Below are 20,864 nucleotides of genomic sequence, written 5' to 3'. Positions count from 1 at the left end.
AGGTGTCTCTAAAAATATTTTCCTTGTATTGCATCCTGGAGGAACATTAGATACACCTGCTCCTTCTTCCTCACATTGACCCTTCAGATACTGAACACAGCGATCCCCTTCTTGCATAACTCAGCTCCTCCGCTGATGCCATCTTTCATATGGGTCACCAGCCTGCACTGCTGCCTCAGCTCCCCTAACATGAGCGATCTTTGGGTGTCCAAGTTCAAAGTAAGGATACTGGTTACAAATAAACATTAATTAACATATTAATACTCTTTTCTCAACAAATATGTATTCAATACTACTCATGTGACTGACACTGGGGCTGGGCTTGGGCAGTAACAAGGCAGATTTGGCTTCTAGCCTCAGAAGCTTATTGCCAAGTTCATCCGGAGTCATGGTTGTTGCAGTTTGGCAAATACACTAATGCTTAGGCCCAAGGCTAGAGGTTTTGATTTTCTATGCTGGCGGTGGAAACCAGGCATCCATGTTTTCAGAACACTTTGCCAGTAATTTTGATGCATGCTTTTAATTAAGAACCTCTGATCTAAAAGAATTAACATGCAGGAGAGGCAAGAAACAAAATTTAAAGGAAAATTAATCCTTCTGGATGTTAAAATGTCATTATGGGCTACATTAATGTTAACAATGTGGTATGAGTGCAAAAGTGGACATAGAAATAAGAGGTGGGGAATAATTGTGCAGAAATAGATCCCTCCGTGTGTGTGTGTGTGTGTGTGTGCACACATGCATGCCTGTGTATGTGTGAGAAAGAGACAGACTTTAGTATATGAGTAAAGTGTCATTTCAGATCCATTGAAGAAAGGATGGATTATAATAAATGGTGTTAAAACAGTGGGCTGAACCATTTGGAGCAAAAGAAAAAAAAATCTATACCTCAAGCATTTAATCACATAAATTCCAGCACTAGGGGAATGTAACTCTCAGGTGAGCACATACTTTAAAGAGTAACAACAAAGGTACAATCCATAAAGGCAAAGACTGCTAGATTCAATTAAAAAAAAAAACTTTGAAAGGATTTAGGTTTAAAAAAAAAAAGCTTCGTAAAAATTCAAAGTCAAATACTAAATAGAAAAAAAAATTTCAACATATAATAGATTAAGGATTAGCAAACAGACATACAAAGAGCTCTTAAAATTTATATATATATATATATATACATATATATAAATTTTAAAATATTACTTTAAGTTCTGGGGTACATGTACAGATCTTGCAGGATTGTTACATAGGTATACATATGCCTACCCAAACCAGCCTGCAAAATGAGCAAAGCTCTAAACTAACACTTCGTAACAGAGGAAATAGAAATGGAAATGCATTGACCTCATTAATAATGAAACAAGTGAAATTTTAGAAGGAAAATAACATTTCCCTTTTTAATCATCAAAAGAAAATTATAACAGCCTTGGGAAGAATGTGGACACTTGAATACTATTCACTGCTGACATTGTGTAAAATGGTTCAAACTTTCCAGAGGATGACTTGGTGATGTGAATCAAAAGCCTCGAAAATATATTGTAAGGAACTTAGGAATCTGTAGATTTTGGTATCCAAGGGTGGTCCTGGGACTAATCCCCTGCAGATACAGAGGGACAACTGTACCTGCCTTTGCACCCAGCAATTCCACTTACTGGAATTTATCTGAAGAAAATAAGTAAAACTCTACATCAAGATTTAGCTGCAAAGATTTCCCCTAAGACATTATGTATTATGATGGAACATTAGAAACTATTCAATGTCCATCAATAAGGAAATATTAAATAAACATCGGGTATGGCCATAGAATAAAATACTAGGCAGCTACTAAAAGGAATAATGTGAAAGAATATTTAAAGACCTACAGGGGTGGTTGCAATACTTTGGTAAGTAAAAAAAGAAGTTTGCCAAAAGAATATATTTAGTTTAAAAGACATCGCGTTTGCATAAAAAGCAGCCTGAAAAAATACACCCCAAGATGTTGTCTCTTATTTTCATCTTTTGGCTTTTTTCTAATTTTGAGCAATAAACACATTACATCTCAAATATACTATTTGTATAGAAAAGAAAATTTGAAAGAGAAGTCATTTATAGTCCCACCACATGTACTTAAGTGTGTCACTTGGCCTTCACTAGGCCTGCCCTAGCCAGAGCTAGGATGGGTTGGCCTGGAGCTTACCGGGTCAAGGCAGGACAATCCAGGCAGTCAGGATGAGGCCCGGGGTCGTCCCCTTCTTCCCACAATATTGTTGCTAAGGAGAGGAGGAATGGGACAGTGTCCTTGTTCATCATGCAGTGCTGTTTCCACCAAGCCTGGGCAGAGGAGACCACTGGAAAGAAAGGCAGCCCCTCACAATCCCTAGAGAAACAACCCCTGTCATTATGGTCTTCTCTATGTCTGGGCATCTGTGATTATAAAGGCGTGTGCTTTTCTTTTTATGAGTTTCTATGCGTGTGTTTGCCTGGAAGTCAATCAAGCTCATCAACTATTTAACAAATGCTTATTTGCTACTCGCACTACTGAAATTGCTAGGAAAACAGCTGAACAAGCCACTCTGCCATTGCCTGCCATCAGGAAGTTTATGATTTAGTGACAGTAGACAGCCTAAACCAAGATCTCAGTATAGCATGACCAATGTGTGGTAGAGCAGACAGAGGTGTGGAAACATCCCGAGCCCAGCCTAGGGCTTAGGAAGGTGTCCTGGAGTTGAGACTTCAGCTAGTCTTCAAAGATGAACAGGAAGTAGAAGAAGCCAGGTTGAAAGGTGCTCAGCAGAGAATCAACAAGAAAGCACAGATGAATGACCAGATCACTTCTTCCTTAGAAACATTTAAAGGCATCACCTAATTCTTAGCCTAGATCCCCCAAATTATAAAATGGCTAGCGTAGCCCCATAGTCTTTCTTTTTTTTTTTTTTTTTTTTTTTTTTTTGAGATAAAGTCTTGCTCTGTCTCCAGGCTGGAGTGCAGTGGTACAATCTCAGCTCACTGCAACCTCTGCCTCCTGGGTTCAAGCGATTCTTCCACCTCAGCCTCCCAAGTAGCTGAGACCATAGGTGTGTGCCACCACACCTGGCTAATTTTTTTGTATTTTTTAGTAGAGACGGGTTTTCACCGTGTTGGCCAGGATGGTCTCAATCTCTTGACCTCATGATCCACTCGCCTCCGTCTCCGTAACCCCATAGTCTTTCTTACCTTTCTCAGCCTCATTCTCAGGCCTCTGAACTAAGTTCTAGCTACACAGAACTTCTTTCCATTTCTAGAACTTGCCAGGCTTTCTTTCTCCTCTAGAGCTTTGCATATCTGTACAATTTCCTTCTCTCTGGAATACTTCCTCTCCCCAAGCACGGGGAATGGGAGTCTCTACCATCACCCTTGCCTGGCCAACCCGTCATTCTTCTGAACCCCCCTTCCTCTAATGAGCCTTCCCTGACCCTCTCTCCCCAGCTCTGCATTTAGGTTGGGCTCTTCTCCCCTGGGCTCCCATAGTATGCACTCTGTACCTCCCTGATTTCAGACTTGACTCCACTGTCAAGAACATGCATGTTCATCGTCAGTCTCCCTGACAGACTAGGAACTCTTAGAGATGGGTCTGTCTTGTTTCCTGCAGTTGCCCCAGCTTCTGGCTCTCCGCCTGGCATATAAGAAACTCAAGAAGCATTTGGTGATATGAATCAAATTGAAGTGAGCCCAGGCCCTTCTCCAGAGGGCATTCTCTGTTCTCTGTTTATGAAAGTATTTCGGGTTAACAGACCTATTAAGCTGCTATCTGTGATTGCTCCCTAAGAGAAAGCAGTGTGGCTCAGGAAACTCAAAACTCTGTGAAATTCAAAATAGTTCAACTTGCCACCTGCCCAGTCCAAGGGAACAGCCAATTCAGGAGTCCTGAGAATGCGCCCTTGCTGAGACCCCAGAGCTGACACCTTTTAACCCATGAAGCTGTCTGGGAGTTAGATGAGTTGAGCAAAGGGAACACCTGCTTCATACCTACTGTGTGCCAGCCACTGTGCTGCATGCTTTGCATATGCTATCCCAGTTTTGCCTCACTTTGGGAGTAAATGTCACCTGTAAAAGAGATATTATCGCCTACATATTACCCTTGAAGAACCTGGAACTCTGGGTGTTACACAACCTTAGCCAAGACCCTTGAGCAGGTAAATGGGCTTTTGATCCAGGTATGTCTACTCCCAAGCCCAAGTCTTTTCCATTGTCCTGCTCTTTCTGTTCCTACGTGGTGTTGATGTCATTGGTACATTTCTGCATGGTTCACTCAAGTGAAATATCTGTGTGTGCCTCTGTCACATCGAATCTGGATTCCAACTCCAACATGGGGCCTTTCTGTTTCTGTGACATTGTCTTCACTTTCACACAACGGCCCAAAAAGCCCCAAGCAATCAGCACAGCTAGGAAACCCCGAGGTTTCATGTCAGCTTTTTGCTCATCCTTAGAATCCCAGCCAAATGTTTACTCCTTAGGAAGGGCTCTCTTTTCATGCTAGAAGGATAGAATGCAAAGTGTGATGTTTAATCAACTTGTTTCCACCTGTGACTGAGGCTCATCCACTCTCCACCCAATTCCATGTCCTAGGTAGGAGGGAAAGGACATATATATTTCCTAAGCTGCATAGACTGACAACAGTTTTCTCATTTGAGACATGTTTGTATGTCAGGAGTATAGCATGCATATGGGCACATAAACCCACCAGTCTTTCACATTGTGGATCTGGACCCACATGAAGCCTTCCTAACCCTGAGGCACAGTTTCTTACTCTTCCTCTGTGCCCCACTCTATATTCTCACTAGTAGTGATGTGCCTGTCTTCCCCACTACACTGGGAGATCTTTCTCAGTGCTTAGCACGAAGCCCAGCGCTTGGTAGGTGCTTAGGACTTGATGCATCTCAGTTGCCTGGGAACAGGGTATTTACAAGCTGCATCTCTGGACCCAACTCTTCTGTGGTGTTTTGTCTCCTCCACCTCCATCTATAGAAGCCCAAATGCTCTGGGATCTAGTTCCTGTCAACAGGGAGGCAAGGATATAAAAACTTTTAAAATGCTTTAGCATTAGAGGCTTGGCTCCAACTATCATTTATAAAGCATGTATCAGTAATGTTCTAGATAAGTATTTCTGAAGCTTTAAGTGCCTATAAATCATTTGGGGATCTAAAGAGCATGCAGATTATAATTCAGTAGGTCTGCAGTAGAAGCCAAAGATTCTGCAATTCTAGTAAGTTCCTTGGTGATAAACACGCTGCTGGTTCATGGACCATACTTTGAGTAGAAAGTGGGATCACACTTGGAGTAGCAGGTGGGTCCTAATTCCTGTCCTGGCACCATCCACGATACATAGTCCCATAGGACACTCACTTGTGCATGGCCACGCACTTACACACATGCCCAGCAAACACAACTGCCATCTGGACAAGTTCCACAATTGCTTTGGGTGTTAAGACCATGCTGCTCTAAAACTTCCCTCACCATCTGATCCCTTACCCCACCTGGCTACTCTTACTACCTGCTCTCTTTCTGTAGCCTAAGGGGCCACACCCTGAAGTAGCTGAGAGCATGGCCTCTGCAGTCAATTTGCCTGAGTTCAAATCCCAGCTCTACCACATGCTAGCTGAGTGATCTTGGACAGATGACTTCATCTCTTTGTGCCTCTGTTTCCTTGGGTGTAAACTGGAGATGATAATAATGTACCCATACCACGGGGGTTCCTGGCAGGATTAAATGAGTTTTCCTATCTCCCTTCCAAGGGAGTAGATGCAAATAAAAGCAGTTAGGAGGGCTGCGCGCGGTGGCTCAAGCCTGTAATCCCAGCACTTTCGGAGGCCGAGGCGGGTGGATCACAAGGTCAAGACATCGAGACCATCCTGGTCAACATGGTGAAACCCCGTCTCTACTAAAAATACAAAAAATTAGCTGGGGATGGTGGCACGTGCTTGTAATCCCAAGTACTCAGGAGGCTGAGGCAGGAGAATTGCCTGAACCCAGGAGGCAGAGGTTGCAGTCAGCTGAGATCACGCCATTGCACTCCAGCCTGGGTAACAAGAGTGAAACTCCGTCTCAAAAAAAAAAGAAAAAAAAAAAGCAGTTAGGACACTGACACTAAATATTTAGTGCTTGAACTGCTAATGAATATCATCACTTTGATTTTATTATTTTATGCTCTTAACCTTCCCCCTTAGTGGAGCTCCCTCCTTCATTTTTCCAGCTCTCTGATTGCTCTTTGACCGTCTCCCCCATCGCTCCTCCTTTGCCCTGTCTCCTATTCCCTGTCACTTCTGCCCATGCTTCCATTCACCCCTTCTCTAGTTCTCTCTCTTCCCTCTTCTCTCCTATCTATCTTCTCCATGCTTGTGGCTCCAGATATCAATGCTTTGCTGGTGACTCCCAGATCTACCTCTGTAGTCCCCTCTTCATTCTGAACTTCCAATTCTGTCCTTCCAGTGGCCCACTAGCTGTCATTGCTTGCATGCAGAAGAAGCTAAGTACATTACTCTTCTACAACCCAACCCTCCCTCCTGTGCCCTTCCCCAGGTAAGAGAAGACATCACTATTCTTCAGGTGGACATGCCGCCAGATATCTTGTCATTTCTCTTTTGCATTAAGTGCCTGCTGTCTTGGCCACCCTACCCCAACCCCCAAGGGCTCCTGGCCATCTCCTGCTCTTGTTCCTTCTGCCAAGCCCCATCCTCTTCCAGTGCAGAGCAGCTACCAATATAAACAATCTCCCTGCCTCCTCTCCCTCTATTTCATCCTCCTTACAGCCACCAACATCTTGCTTAAACTGAGATCTAGTCCACTCTGGATAGGATGGCTTCTCATTGCTTCCAGAAGAACATTGGGTCTGGCCCCAGGCTACCTATCCAGCATCAATTTCAGGAGTAGCCACAGCCAGCCACTGCTCAACAAACCTGGAATCGACAGTCCCTTTACACATATGGGTCTCCTTCCTGGTATACTCTTCTCCCCTTACCTGGATAATTCCTGTGCATCCTTTTAAGATCCATGTCAAACGTTTACTCCTTCATGAAGCCATCCTTCACCCTCTTCTTGCTGCCAACTGCTTTCCTTTCTGCCCCCCCTTGGCATGCTGAGCCACATTCATTCCAGCACTCAGCACTCGGTACTGCAGCTAATGGTTAATGTCTGGTGTATCCCCTTGCACCTAACCCTGGATCCTAGCCCGTAGTAAAGACTCAACAAATACACAAACACTTGTTGAATGAATTAATGACTGTCTGTAAAGCATTCTCATACGCCTAGCCATAAATCTCTCTTTTAAATTTTGACAACTGTAAAAAAGCGTTCTTCTCCCTGACTGGATCTTTGGGCACTTGTGTGTTCGGGTTCATTCATTCAGATTCACCTGTGTGGTTTATCAATGCATGCTTGTAGTCATACACACAGGTAGCATTTGCAAACTGGAAATGTTTGTGTGGATCCTGTCTTGCAGCTGAGGAGCTCCAGCCATCTCACCATTACCAACCTGACCCTCTGGTCTCTTGGCAGGTGTATTCTTTACTTTCCACACCTTCCACCTGGAGAGTGGCCACGACTACCTCCTCATCACTGAGAATGGCAGCTTTACCCAGCCCCTGAGGCAGCTGACTGGCTCTCGGCTGCCGGCTCCCATCAGCGCTGGGCTCTATGGCAACTTCACTGCCCAGGTCCGCTTCATTTCCGATTTCTCCATGTCATACGAAGGATTCAACATCACCTTCTCAGGTAAAGAGTGCGAGAGTCCCTTAGGGGAAGAGATCATGTTGCTATTCCCTGTCTCCCTCTGCTGTCAGTCTCTGGTTTTCCCAGCAGATGGATATTAATCGACTCTTTCAGTCTCTGGGAAAATGACCTCAGTGCTTCAGCAAAAGATGCTTGGGTCAGACCCAAGTAAGAACTTCCCTGTAATGGTCTTGGAAGGAGGTAGCATGATCACTGAGGAGTCTCCTTCTATGAAGGTGTTTAGAATTTGCTCTGAACATGGCCCATGTAGGTGGTTGAACTAGAGGACTTCAGAAAAGTCCCTTCCTACCCTAGTTATTCCAGATTTTTCTTCTGATTCCACTTCCATATTCCCAACCCAGCAATATGAAAAAAAAAAAGGTTGGAAATTAACATATTGGAGTGGTTTAGTCTCATTTGGGATCTTTTTCATCAATGCTAATTTAGTAGTAATAGATATTTATCTCTGTGTTGAGGGATTCGGAAAAGAAAGCCCTTTTATTTGGCATTCAGGGAGGAAAGAAGACCCTTGGCTCCTCTCATACTGAGTCTTCCACCATTGTTGTCCCAGAGCACCCCAAAGTACCTCCCTCCACCTTTCTCAGCCATGGCCAGTGATATCAGATGGATTCCTCCTGGGATGGGCAAGAGGTATCCAGCTTCTAGAAACTGGGGCATGGCCCAGCTTAGTCCCCCACCTGCCCTCCAATGCAGAAGTCACCCACCTGTCACATCCCTGGATTCGCCTGGCCAATGGGACATATCCAGCAAGTGAGACTCAACCCTTATGAAAGAGACCCTCCTTCTCCTCACGCAGAGCCCTGGAGGACTGCATCCCGAAGGGATATGCCCTTGCAGACCAGGGACTAGTCATTTCTATGCTGTTACTAGAGACCCCAGGCAGGGCCTTGCCCATAAATGCCACTAGTCATGCTTGCCGACTGCCTCAAGTGCCAACATAGCCGAGACATGGCTTCTAATCAGGCAGTTGGTATGTCTTCCCCAGTGGGAGTTGCCTGAGGCTGGGTCATGTATTCTGACCTTCTAGAACCCACTGGTTGAATTTATCTAGTTCAGTGCCCAGCAGGAAAGCCTGTGAGCCCCAAGGCACAGGTTAAAATGGAGGTGAAGGAACAGAGCAGGGAGGAGCTGAGTCCTGAGGCTCCTCAGATGTCCTCCTGGGAAACCTGTCTGGGAAACACTGTGCCCTTTTCCACTGCTCATGGGGGGGTGCCGACTGCCTGGCCTGGCGCCCTCATATTTCTCTCTGCCTCAGCTCCCCTCCAGCTCTCACTTCTTGTCTCGTCACCTTTGGTGGGCCAGTGCACTAAAGCTCTCTGCTCTGTCTTTTGTTGTTCCTGGCCCTTTCCCTCTGGCGTTTTGCCAGCGTGTTCCCATATTCTTGCTCTGTGTCTCCCTGCGATGTCTCTGAGCAAGATGTCTCCTGCTGCCTTTCCAGAATATGACTTGGAGCCCTGTGAGGAGCCCGAGGTCCCGGCCTACAGCATTCGGAAGGGCTTGCAGTTTGGTGTGGGCGACACCTTGACCTTCTCCTGCTTCCCCGGGTATCGTCTGGAGGGCACCGCCCGTATCACGTGCCTGGGGGGCAGACGGCGCCTGTGGAGCTCGCCTCTGCCAAGGTGTGTTGGTAGGTGGTCACGTGCTTTCATTTTGCTTCACTAATGGGGTGGGCCAGATTATAGTCAATTGATGTGAGGTGGTGGACAACACACGGGCCAAGAGGCTGACTGAGCCCACACTTAACCTGCACTGGGACCTGGGCATGTAACCTAATCTCCTTCTGCTCCAGCCTCCTTATCTGTAAAACAGGGATGGCAATCCCTGTTTCATCAAGCAGTTCTGTATAAACCAAAGTGACCATTACAAAGTACATCTACAGTGGGCACTCGCATGAAGTTGACTTTAGTGCTTTCACCTCCCCACCCTTAGCACACAGACCCATGGTTCAAGGATGCCTCTTGCCAAGGAATCTGGATGGGCACTAGATGGGCCTGTAGGAGGGGTTCATGACCCTTGCCCGGGGGAGTCCCCATCTGGTGGAGTAGATGGGTGCTTTTACTAATCCAATGGCAGTGCTGACTCTCAGAGAAGCCTTAGGAGGACTTCATCCATTCAGCAGGGGAGGACAGAAGGAACAGGGACAGGGTCATTTTTAGTGTACCCACTACATGTCAGGCATCTGCTAGGTTCTGAAGATTCAAAAGTGAACAAAACAGAGAAATTCTCCACTCCTGTTCCACATTCTGTGCGGGGGGAACACAAGCTGTGAATACATAGATGTGTGATGTGTCAGGCAGTGTTGAGGCATACAGAGAAAAATTAAGTCAGCTTAGAAGGTGCTGTAGCTAGGGTTGCTTTTTTATAGTGATCAGGATAGGCCTCTCTGAGGAGCTGACATTTGGGCAGAGATAGATATCTGGGAGAAGAGGGAACAGAGGACCAGGACCTGAACCGTGAGGATGCTCAGCATTTGAGGAATAGCTCAGAGGCCAGGCTGAAGCAAGCGGCAGGGAGAACAGGAGATGCGGAGGTTAGATGCAGCTGTCGGAGGTTGGATCCAGGCCCTACCTGCCTCTTTGCAGGAACTTTAAAGAAGCCTGTTCGGGGTGCTGTGCCCAGAGAGTAGGGGGACGCAGGTATTGTCCCCGGGGGCAGAGTGATTGCTGTGCCTCCCTAACGTATGAGGCTTCTGGGTGCCTGCTTGCTCAATCCTTATCATGTAGGGCTGGATAAAATACTAGCTACATTCATGGAGTATTTTCCATGCTCACTGTTAGCCATGGAACTCACGTAAAGTGAAATATTATATAAAACCCATGAAGATATACAAAACAGATCAAAGCAGCACTGCAATGACTGAAACAGGGACCAGCATCTCAAAAGCCAGTGAGGTCAGCTGTGTCCATGGAGCCCTCAGGCTGTGCCAAGGGCAACTTAGACAGGCTGGCAAGATGGGCCACGCCCAGGCTGTGCAGTCATGCAGGCCAAGGTGGGGTCACTGCTTTGCCACTTAACCAGCGCTCAGATCTCAGGCAGGCCAGCAAACTCTCTCACCCCCATCTTCCTCGTTTGTAAAACAGGGATAACAACCTCCAACTCACAGACTTTACTCTACATTAGATGGCATCATTTACATAAACTAAGAGGTGGTATATAATTATCATCATTTTGCCAATAATCTTTTTATCTGTATTTATCAATAACCAATTATCATTATTTTGCCAATAACCTTTTACAATCTCATAAAGGAAACATTAAAACAAAGAGCTGCAGAATTCCATTTCTGCCCAATTAAATAACCATGGAGTGTATTCCTTCTCCTATAACCATCCCCAAAGGCATTCACCCACCCTGACCTGGCCACACACACTCAGTAACACATGGAACCCCCCCTAGGAAGGTTCAGCTCATATCTGGCTGCTAGAAGCTCCTTTAATCTCTGAGAAAACATCCTCAGCTAAATGGTTCTGGGGGAAATTCTTCTTGAATGGGATTAACCAGGACCACAGATGCACACAGCCCGTAAGCTCTTGCCTCATTGATCTCATTACATAAACTCATTCTTTAACTTATTATTCCAATTACTGTTTGTTCATGACACCTCACAATATTTTCATTATTATTACATTTGTCTTCTCTTTCACATGTTATTAATAACGCATGGCAATTATAATCACCTCTAATTACCACCAGCCCTGCTGCGGAGGATCAGGCTGGAGGTATCTCGGGAATGCCCACTGGGGGTGCTCCTAGTCGCCGTGCAAATTGGATGATTTAGTCCACATGGTGCTACCAGAAACGTTCCCAGCCTAGAAGGAGACGAACAGCCCTGGGCTTTAATTCATGGTGTGATGTGGGTGGTGGGGAGGGAGGTGACCTAGCCCCTGACCTCAGGGACCCCTGAATTTGTTGTAGAAGAGGCAGCCCTGACCCCAGGGGACCCCAATCTGCAGCAGGAGACAAGACCCTGTCCTTGGGAATCCCGGTGTGATGGAGAAAACCTAGCCCTCTGCCTCGGAAGCCTCAGGCTGATGGATAAGATACAGCCTCTGCCCTTAACAAGACCCCTTCTGATGGGGGCGACAGAAGTCACAGATGCCAGAATCAGCTACAGCACTTTCCTGTGGATGTGACTGCCTGTTTCTCTGGAACATTTATTTGTTTCCACTTATGCCTGTGTTTGGCTTCTCAGTGCATCTGTTCACCTCCCCTGTTACTTTGGAAACTCTCCCGGAAGCAAACGCCCCATCCCTATACTCCTCCTGTCCCCTTTCTGGTGCTCAGGACAAAGGCCTAACAGGGAGTCGGGACCTGGCGATTGGCCAAGGACTGGCCATATCTAAAGCTATCAGCCCTCCTTGTAAAGGTGTCAGGCGTTTGGGAAAGAGGAAAGGCTCATGCTGGGGCAGAGATGGGGCATATGGCTCTTATGCAGGAAGCAGGGCCAGGAAGGAGGTCCAAAACACACCAAAGCCCATGTTTAAGGGAAGCCAGCTGTCGAGAATTAGGCAGAGGGCAAGAGGCATCAGGAACCGTGAGGATGCTGTGAGCCTCAGGCAGCTAACGCGTGCTTCCCATTAGCTTCTTAGGCTTTCTGCCAGTCCCAGAATGCAGGCAGTTAGGGCTCCAAATGGAAGCAGGCAAGCCACATAGATTCACCTGGGACATTGGTGGAGAGCCTTCTATGTGCTAACCATTCCCCTATGTTTACCTATATTGTATCTAAAATCTCACCCATTTATTCTACAGTCTTATGAGAATGCTATTATTGTCCAGATGAAGAGACTGAAATTCAGAAGTTCAGAGAGTTGACACAATGTGTCTAACTCCAAAGTCCATGATCATCCCATTGCACCACAGGCCTCAGCCTAGACGTAGAGGAGTGATAATGATCTCAGAGAAAATGGAGAGATGCTTCAGAAGGCTGCCCATGTAATGTGACTGAGTAATAAATGTTTACATACGCATGGCCCTCAGCAACCCTGCCCCCCACCACAAATCCCCACTCACATCTGAGACCACCGAAGAAATGTACATGTGATGGAAACATCTATGTAAATTACCAACAGCTTCTGCCGCCAAGGAGCCTGTCCACCACTGTCCCTTGAGTTTTATGAGCCATCTCAGCACATTCATCATGATACTTGGAAGTTTTGCAAACAGACAAAGTTTAAAAGTACTGTAAAATATACAAAAAATTAGCCAGGCATGGTGGCATGTGCCTATAGTCCCAGCCTACTCAGGAGGCTGGGGCAGGAAAATCGCTTGAACCCAGGAGGCAGAGGTTGCAGTGAGCCAAGATTGTGCCACTGCACTTATGTGTGAGTGACAGAGCGAGACTGTCTCACAGAAAATAAGCTAAAAATGAAAGTATTGTAAAGTTAGATTTATCCTCCAAGAGAAATCAATGAGGCCTTATATAAAGTCTCAGGAAACTGAAGCTGGTCCTGAATTGAGCAGGACCCAGGGAGGAGGGTCCACTGAGAAAAGTAGGGACTCAGTGGTGGGACATATGGCCCCCCATCTTCAAAGGACTAAGGAGCCGCCTTGGGGACAAGAGAACAAACAGACATATAACTAAGCCCATGAGCAGTTCAGCTCTGAAGGTTTCCATGTGCTCCGTCTGTGATGCCTCAGCCTAGTACACTTCTGGCTTAGGGCAATTAGGGGTTAACTATAAGATCCAAGCAATGGCCCCTTGGTCAACCCCAGGGCTTTTCCAGCCACAGACTGTGCCTAGACTAAAGGATGCTGAGGGATGGTTCACAGAAAGCAGACTTGCTACCAGCCGCCTGAAAGATTCAAGGCATGCTCCAAATTCCCCATATGTCCACATGGATAATGGGCCTGCCATCTGGACTTGTATTTACATCCTTCCGGAGCCTAATTATTATTTTTAGGACTGTACATCTTCAGAGGTCAGTGTATTCCTTATCCATTCATTCATTCATTTCTTTTCAGTAAATATTTATTTTACAGACAATCCAGGCTAAGGCTTGGAAATTCATAGGTTCATCCAGCATGACCCTAGCCCTCAAGTTACTGGCAGTGTAGGTGGGGAACACAGACAGGCAGCAAGAATCAAGGTGCAATATGAGAGGTACTCAGATACGGGGAGGAACAGGGAAAAACAGGGAGGGGCCTCCCAGTGATTAAAGATCCCATTCCTCCGTGCATGCCCTGCAGTGAGCCTGCCCTACCCACACACTGAGTGGGTGTTAAGGAGACAGTAACACGACCAAGCCCCACAGGACCCACAGTGCAGCAGAGGACATAGAATTGTTAACAAATAAGTCAAGTAGAATGGGATGACTGCTATAAATAAAGGTATGAGAACAATGGGGAAAGAATAACTAATTCTGGAGGAGGAGAAACAGATTTCCAGAGGAGAGTGTGATTTCATTAGCCATTGAATGAAACAGGCTGCAATGAGACTATGCTAAAAACTTTCCCCAGGACCCAGGAGCTTGAGTTCTCATCCCCCTCCTCTTTACGAATCGACAGAGAGACTTGGTCTGAGTTGCTGAGTACCTCGTTCCTTATCTTTAAACCAGTGATGATCCTTGTGCCTACCTGATGGGGCTGGCTGTTGTGACTAATGACTGAAATGGTCCTTGTCAACGGTCAGTCATGCTGTTTTGCACCTAAAGGTTAGCGATTATGATGTGATCTTGCCCCCTCTTAGTTTCTGTTCTGTGATACTGAAAGGCTTCATCTGTCCTCACTTAACTGCCTCCCTCTTCCCCTGACCTCCTCCTTGGTCATTTCTGTTGCTATGCTACTATATGAACAGGTATGTGGAAGGGCTGCTTAATAGCACTGTGAAATTGTAAAGGGTGCCTGGTGTTAGTTTCTGTTTCTATAGACAGATAAAACAGAATGAGAGGCAGAACAATCCAGGCAGCACCGTAGGTAGGAAGGTACATTTTTTTTTTTTTACATTTGTTAGGCATTTCTGTAGACAGTCCAACAACTGGACAGACACATAGGCATCTTGGCAGGTAGACAGGCAAACGACTTGTCATCTTTGTCAGGTTCTCCAGAGCTGTGAGTTGCTTTCCAGATGCAGCTGAGGGGGTTAATCTGTGGTTATTGTGATTCTCTTTCCAGCTGAGTGTGGGAATTCAGTCACAGGCACTCAGGGTACTTTGCTGTCCCCGAACTTTCCTGTGAACTACAATAACAATCACGAATGCATCTACTCCATCCAGACCCAGCCAGGGAAGGGGATTCAGCTGAAAGCCAGGGCATTCGAACTCTCTGAAGGAGATGTCCTCAAGGTAAAATTGATCAATTTCAGAGTATGTGTGTTACAGTATGCAAAAGTCTGGTCAATACTCCTTTGTCTCTGTGTGAATGATCCAAACTTTCTCCTTCCTTCCTGAGTCCTAAAATACTCTCCTCACTCATCTGGGAGAAAGAGAGGACCAAAAGAGAGCAGTATGTGGGTATCTAAGAATATGGTTTTAGATTTTGTTTAGAAGCTGCCTGCTATCAAATGCATGTGTAATTGAGTATGAGTTGACTACATAATAAAAGATAATAATTCAACTTGGGAAACATGGCAAAAGCCTGTCTTTACAAAAAATACGAAAATTAGCTGGGTGTGGTGTCTTTTGCCTGTAGTCCCAGCTACTGGGGAGGCTGAGATGGGAGAAGCCAGGGAGGTTAAGGTTACAGTGAGCTGTGATCATGCCACTGCACTCCGGAATGGTGACAGAGTCAGACCCTATCTTAAGAAATAATAATAATAATAATAATAATAATAATACATTGGATTGGAACAGCCAATTGATCCAGTTTTCCATTTTGAACTCTGACCATCAACATGGATAATGAAGAGTTCAAAGAACATGCATATATATGCATGTGTGTGTTCATTTGTGTAGCTATATATTTGTGGATATAAATGCTTTTATAAATATGTTTCCACATGTGTGGGAATCGGTGTCCATATATTTATTTGGTCTGAGGATCTGTGTCTGTGCACACTCGTGTCAGTGTATTGTGTGTATGTGCCCTTGTGCATGTTTTCAGTGTGTTTTAGTAGACTAACAGACTATTACAGCTGTTTCAGTGTACCACTATGATGGCCTGGTGTGGCAGTGGGGTTAGAGAAAGTGTATTCGAGACATATGTAAGAGAAAGAAATGACAGGACTTGGATTACAGAGAGGGTCATAGAGGGATTTGTTAAGACATTGAGCATACGTGTCTTGTATTTCTTTGCTTAAATACGAAGAATGTGTGATTGAGTATCTCCAATAATGTGTGATGTGTGTCTGTGTAATCAAAGAATAGGGTTTGGAGAATTTATTAAAGAGCTGCCTTAAAAAATGAATAATAAGGAAAGCCTCATACAAAGCATGTCCATTATCATCCTAGGCCAAGGAATTTTTTTAACTTTTTCTAATACAGTTTTATTCCTTGTAGCCAGAGAAGTCCTTACATTAGAAAAAGCTGAACCAGAGCCCACTACTCTGGAAAATGCAAAGAGAAACCACTGAATTTCTATGCTTCCAGATTATCTCCAGATGTAATGAATATGCTATCCTTTTTACGTACAGCTGATGCATGTTCTTGGCCAACCCCCCTGGGGTATATGTCCTCTAGGGTGTGTGTGTAGGGGTGTGTGTGTGTGTGTGTGTGTGTGTGTGTGTGTGTGTAATTGAAATGCATTTCTTGCTCTAGTAATCCTGTTTGAACCCAAGAAGATGCACTTATGAGATGACTGGATGACATGCATGAAATGGGATAGAACAATCCCATTGGCTCCTTAAGCTCTGCTTTCCAACCCCACATAAAAACAGTGTGTGTCTCCCAACAAGAGAACACAAACAAGGGTTTTATACCCTTCAGAGAACCATGTCTTCAGGCATCACCCTTGCCCTCACTTCTCTCCATCCATTTGAGCCTCAGATGCTGCAATCAGTACAGCAGTACCAGAGGGACCTCCTCTCTGTAGAGGTACAGATGGAGTGATATGAGTTAGGCAATTCAGAGACCTTCTTGGATGAAGGCCATTAGCACAAAAAGCCAGCTTTGAGGCATAGGTTACAATTTTCAGGTTTTGAAGGGAATGTAAGTAATGGTTCTGTGTAAGTGACCTGATAGAGCCAACAGAAATGGCTCCTAGGCTGCTGGAGGTCATATGGAGTATTGCCAGTGCCCATGTTTCCTCACTAAGGAGGTCTAAATTGGAATAGCACCTAAGACATAATCAACAGGTGTGCACACTCAACTGTACTGTCAAGGTTCTGGCTGCAGGGTCAGGTGTGGGCAGCTTAGTAGATAGGCAGAGAGAGTCTTTCTGAGGTGGTTAGAATAAGAAAGGAGGAGGGACATGGGGCATAAAACCCAGGTCAGAGTTCAGGGAGGACTAACAGAGGATGCAGGAGCCCAGGTAGTGCACACGCAAAGACACACATGCACATGCACACACACATTCTTTAGCACCAGGGTAGGAAATGCCCCTGCTACGGACTCTTTAAGTTTAGTTCGTCTGCTCCCTTAGAGACTGCTGAGTGTTTCCATTTTCCCTCTGTAATGGTGTGCCAACAAGAAAATTAACTAGATATGTATAAATATTCAGCAGATAAGAGGAAGGAGACATGTCTGAGGAATCAGCTAATTGCCCCTCTGTAAGCAACAAAGAACAGAAACATACTTTAAAAGCTCCTAATTTGTATTCTTAAGAGAATTTGAGAGAATATTATATTTATGACACAAAAATAGGCAATAATGAAAACAGAGCAATCTTAGATAAGGAGAGGTTGAACAGAGATGAAAAACATGATCACCCAATTAAAAAATGGAATGGAGGCAATGAACGGAAGATGGTGAACCATGGAAAAATGAAATCAGTTTATTAAAAGATAAATTCGAAAACTTCTCCCACATCTCATAAGGAAATGAAAAAGAGGATTATTTTATATTAATAAAATGGATAATCAATCCACAGTAAAACTTCATGTGGCAAGTAACATAGCATGAATAAATTAAATAAAAACTCCTGGAAATGTAAAAAAAATTAATAAAGTAATAGTTATCATGGAAGATTTTAATATAACTCTATAAGTCTGTAACATTCACCTAAGTTAAAAATAAATAAGGATTTGGGTAGCTTGAATAGTGTAACAGAATAAGTCAGAAGAAAGTAGGAGAAAAATACTTTTAAAGATAAAGGCAGAAACAACTAGAGAAAGAGAACTAAAGAAACAATAGCAATTGTCAACACAACCAACGGGGTTCTTTGAAAAATAACTAATAAAATAGACAAAACTGGCAGAACTGATCAAAGAATAAAGAAGACACAAGTACATAATATTAGGAATTGAAAAGGGACATAATCAAATATATAGGAGAGATTATGGAAATAAAAAAATATTTAGGCATCGTGCCACTGCACTCCAGCCTGAGCAACAGTGAGACCCTTTAAAAAAAAAAAGAAGGAAAATGTTCAGGAACAACTGTAAGCCAAGAAATCTGAAAGCTCAAATGAAACAAATTTTTATAAATAAAAAGTACTAATATGAAAAAAAATCTGAAAAAAAAATAACATTAAAAAATTGTAATTCCCCCATATTCTCTCTCAAAAGCCCCAGGCCTTAACTATTTTACAGGTAAGCTTTACCAAAACTTCAAGAAGCAATTAATCGTTGCCATAAATAGTTCAGAAGAGAGAAAAATAAAGATCCATCTATCTACTCATTTTTTTAAATTAATGAAGCAAGTAGAAACTTTGGGATCAAAGAATAAAATTACGGTCACCAGGAGATTGAGGGAATGGTTAGATAATGGCCAAAGTATACAAAGCATCAATTAGACAGAAGAATTAAGGGTTTTTTTTTTCTTTGAGATATAATGACATCACAGTGAATACGGCAAATAATAATGTATCATACATTTCAAAATCACTAAAAGAGTAAATTTCAAATGTTCTTGCCACAAAAAAGGTAAGTATTTGTGGTGATGATTATGTTAGCTTGATTTACTAATTCCCCATTGTATTTATAAATCATAACATTACCTTCTACTCTATAAATGTATGCAGCTACAATTTATCAATTTATAATTTAAAATAATAATTTTTTAAAGAACAGACATCAGAAACTATTAGGGCATTCTCACTTATGATCATAGATCTAAAAAGTCTGAGTATAAATCAGATTGAATTTGACTGTGTATTAAAACAAAGATGACCAAGTAGGTTTGATTCCAGGAATGTGAAGATGTGTCAAAATTAGAAACACTCATAATGTTATTTGTTAGACAAGCCATATGAAATTGCTATTTTTGTAGGTCAAAACTGTTAAAATATTGGCAATTTCATGGTTCAACCTAATATTCTATAAACACATTAGCAAAGAAAAAGACATTATCCTACTAATAAACCCCAAAACATCGTGATTAAATTCAATAACCACTCATGATTTTTAAAAATATCTCATAAAACTACAAATAGAACTTTCTAAACTTGATAAAAACATTTCTACCAAACGCCTACAGCAAACATTATAGTTAATCGCAAAACTTCCTAAAGATTTTCAGCAAAGGCAATAACAAGATCAATAGTTCTGCTATCACCAATAGAATTCAGCATTGTACTGAAAAGCCAAGCCATTATATTTAAACCAGAAAAAGAAGAAAAGGAACTATAAAAATTAGAAAGGAATATAGAAAACTATGTCTTAGTTTCAAAACTACAAAACAATCAACTAATAAACTCAAAATCAATAAGAAGATTCACAAAGCTTCTGGTGTTTCTATAACCAAATAAAACTTGTAATCAGGAGGGAAAGTCTCATTTGTAATAGAAACAAAAACAAAAGACACCTAGAAATAAGCCCTCCAAAATATGCATAATCTTAACTGAGAGAATAATAAAACTTTATTCTGATATTGATGTAACTGAAATAAGTGCAGGGAGATTTCATGCTCATGGATGAACAGAGGGTATGAACAGGCAGGCAATTCACAGAAAAGGAAATAAGAACTGTTGATAAACATATAAAAAGATGCTCAACTTCAATGGTGATCATGGATTTACATATTAAAATAAGATACCACTTTACATTCATCAAATTAGAAAACATCATAATACCCGAAAATACCAAGTATCAGCAAGGATATAAAGCAATGAAAGCTGTCAGACGTTGCTGGTGAGAGAGCAAATTGGTATTCCTTTTCAAAGGGAATCTAGTAATACTAACCGAATTGAAGATGTGCCATCCCTGCAACCAGCTCTTCCGTGCTAGCTGTATGCCCGAGAGAAACTCAAGCACACGTGTGCAAGCAGACATGCAGGAATATTTGTAGAAATTATGTTTACATTGTTTGTAATTGTGTATATGTGTATATGAAAGCTTTCTGCTTAGCATATTCGTTTTGAAACCAGCCAACTTGCTGACCTTCTTTATTGGATGTAATGGGTGTGCATATATTCCCCTGGATTTCTTAGGGAGACATTTCCATCACCTGCACATAATGATGAATTGGACCATCAGGCAATATCCTGTTAGGAAATAAATGTATACAAAGGCCCAATTCCCAATAGCAGTCAAAAATATAAAAATACCCAGGAATAAGTACAGAACGTGAGTGAGAGACGTGAAAGACAACTTGATTAAATTGAGCCAGACACCATGTATATGGATTGGAAGACTCAGTATCACACAGATGCATTTTTCTCAAATCCATCCATGCATTTAATGTAGCTCAGAATTACACAAGTTTTGTTTTGGGGGGTTTTGTTTTATTATTTTTAATTCAGGAAAATTCTTCATGAGTTTAGTAGAATACATCTGGGAGAATTCTTTTTAAGTTAAAAGAAGACAAGTTAGGACTTTTCCTACTAATTATCTAAATATATTGCAAAGCTATGGTAACTAAAATAGTGTGGGTCATGCATAGGAATAGATAAATAGACAAATGCAATAGAATAGAAAGTTGACAAACAAAACCAAATTTATATAATTATATGTTAATTATATATGTGACAAAGATCGGTTTAAAATTGGTAGTGTGTGGAATATATACAGAGTTTAGCTAGATGGCTAATCTCTCAGGGTGTTAAGGTAGAATTGTATATCATATCCCAAAATAAATTCCAGATAGATTTAAGGACAT

At 43.0% G+C, this 20,864-nt stretch overlaps 1 protein-coding gene across 7 annotated transcripts in view; it reads left to right on the top strand.

Annotated features, from left to right (window-relative positions):
- Nucleotides 1–20,864, top strand: part of CSMD2 (CUB and Sushi multiple domains 2) — a 620,269-nt gene that overhangs the window by 417,691 nt on the left and 181,714 nt on the right. For all 7 annotated transcript variants that reach the window (XR_012512371.1, XR_012512370.1, XR_012512369.1 and 4 more), the window contains 3 exons: nucleotides 7,504–7,719; nucleotides 9,176–9,364; nucleotides 14,848–15,017. Coding sequence is in view for 3 of the 7 variants with exons in the window: in XM_074380476.1 (XP_074236577.1) it covers nucleotides 7,504–7,719; nucleotides 9,176–9,364; nucleotides 14,848–15,017 (575 nt within the window). In the remaining 4 variants the exon portion in view is untranslated. The remainder of the gene's footprint in view (nucleotides 1–7,503; nucleotides 7,720–9,175; nucleotides 9,365–14,847; nucleotides 15,018–20,864) is intronic.

Source organism: Saimiri boliviensis, chromosome 11 (genome assembly GCF_048565385.1).
Source record: "Saimiri boliviensis isolate mSaiBol1 chromosome 11, mSaiBol1.pri, whole genome shotgun sequence".
Lineage (NCBI taxonomy): Eukaryota > Metazoa > Chordata > Mammalia > Primates > Cebidae > Saimiri > Saimiri boliviensis.
Note: the sequence above shows the minus strand (reverse complement) of the source record. Positions and strands in the feature narration are given on the sequence as shown.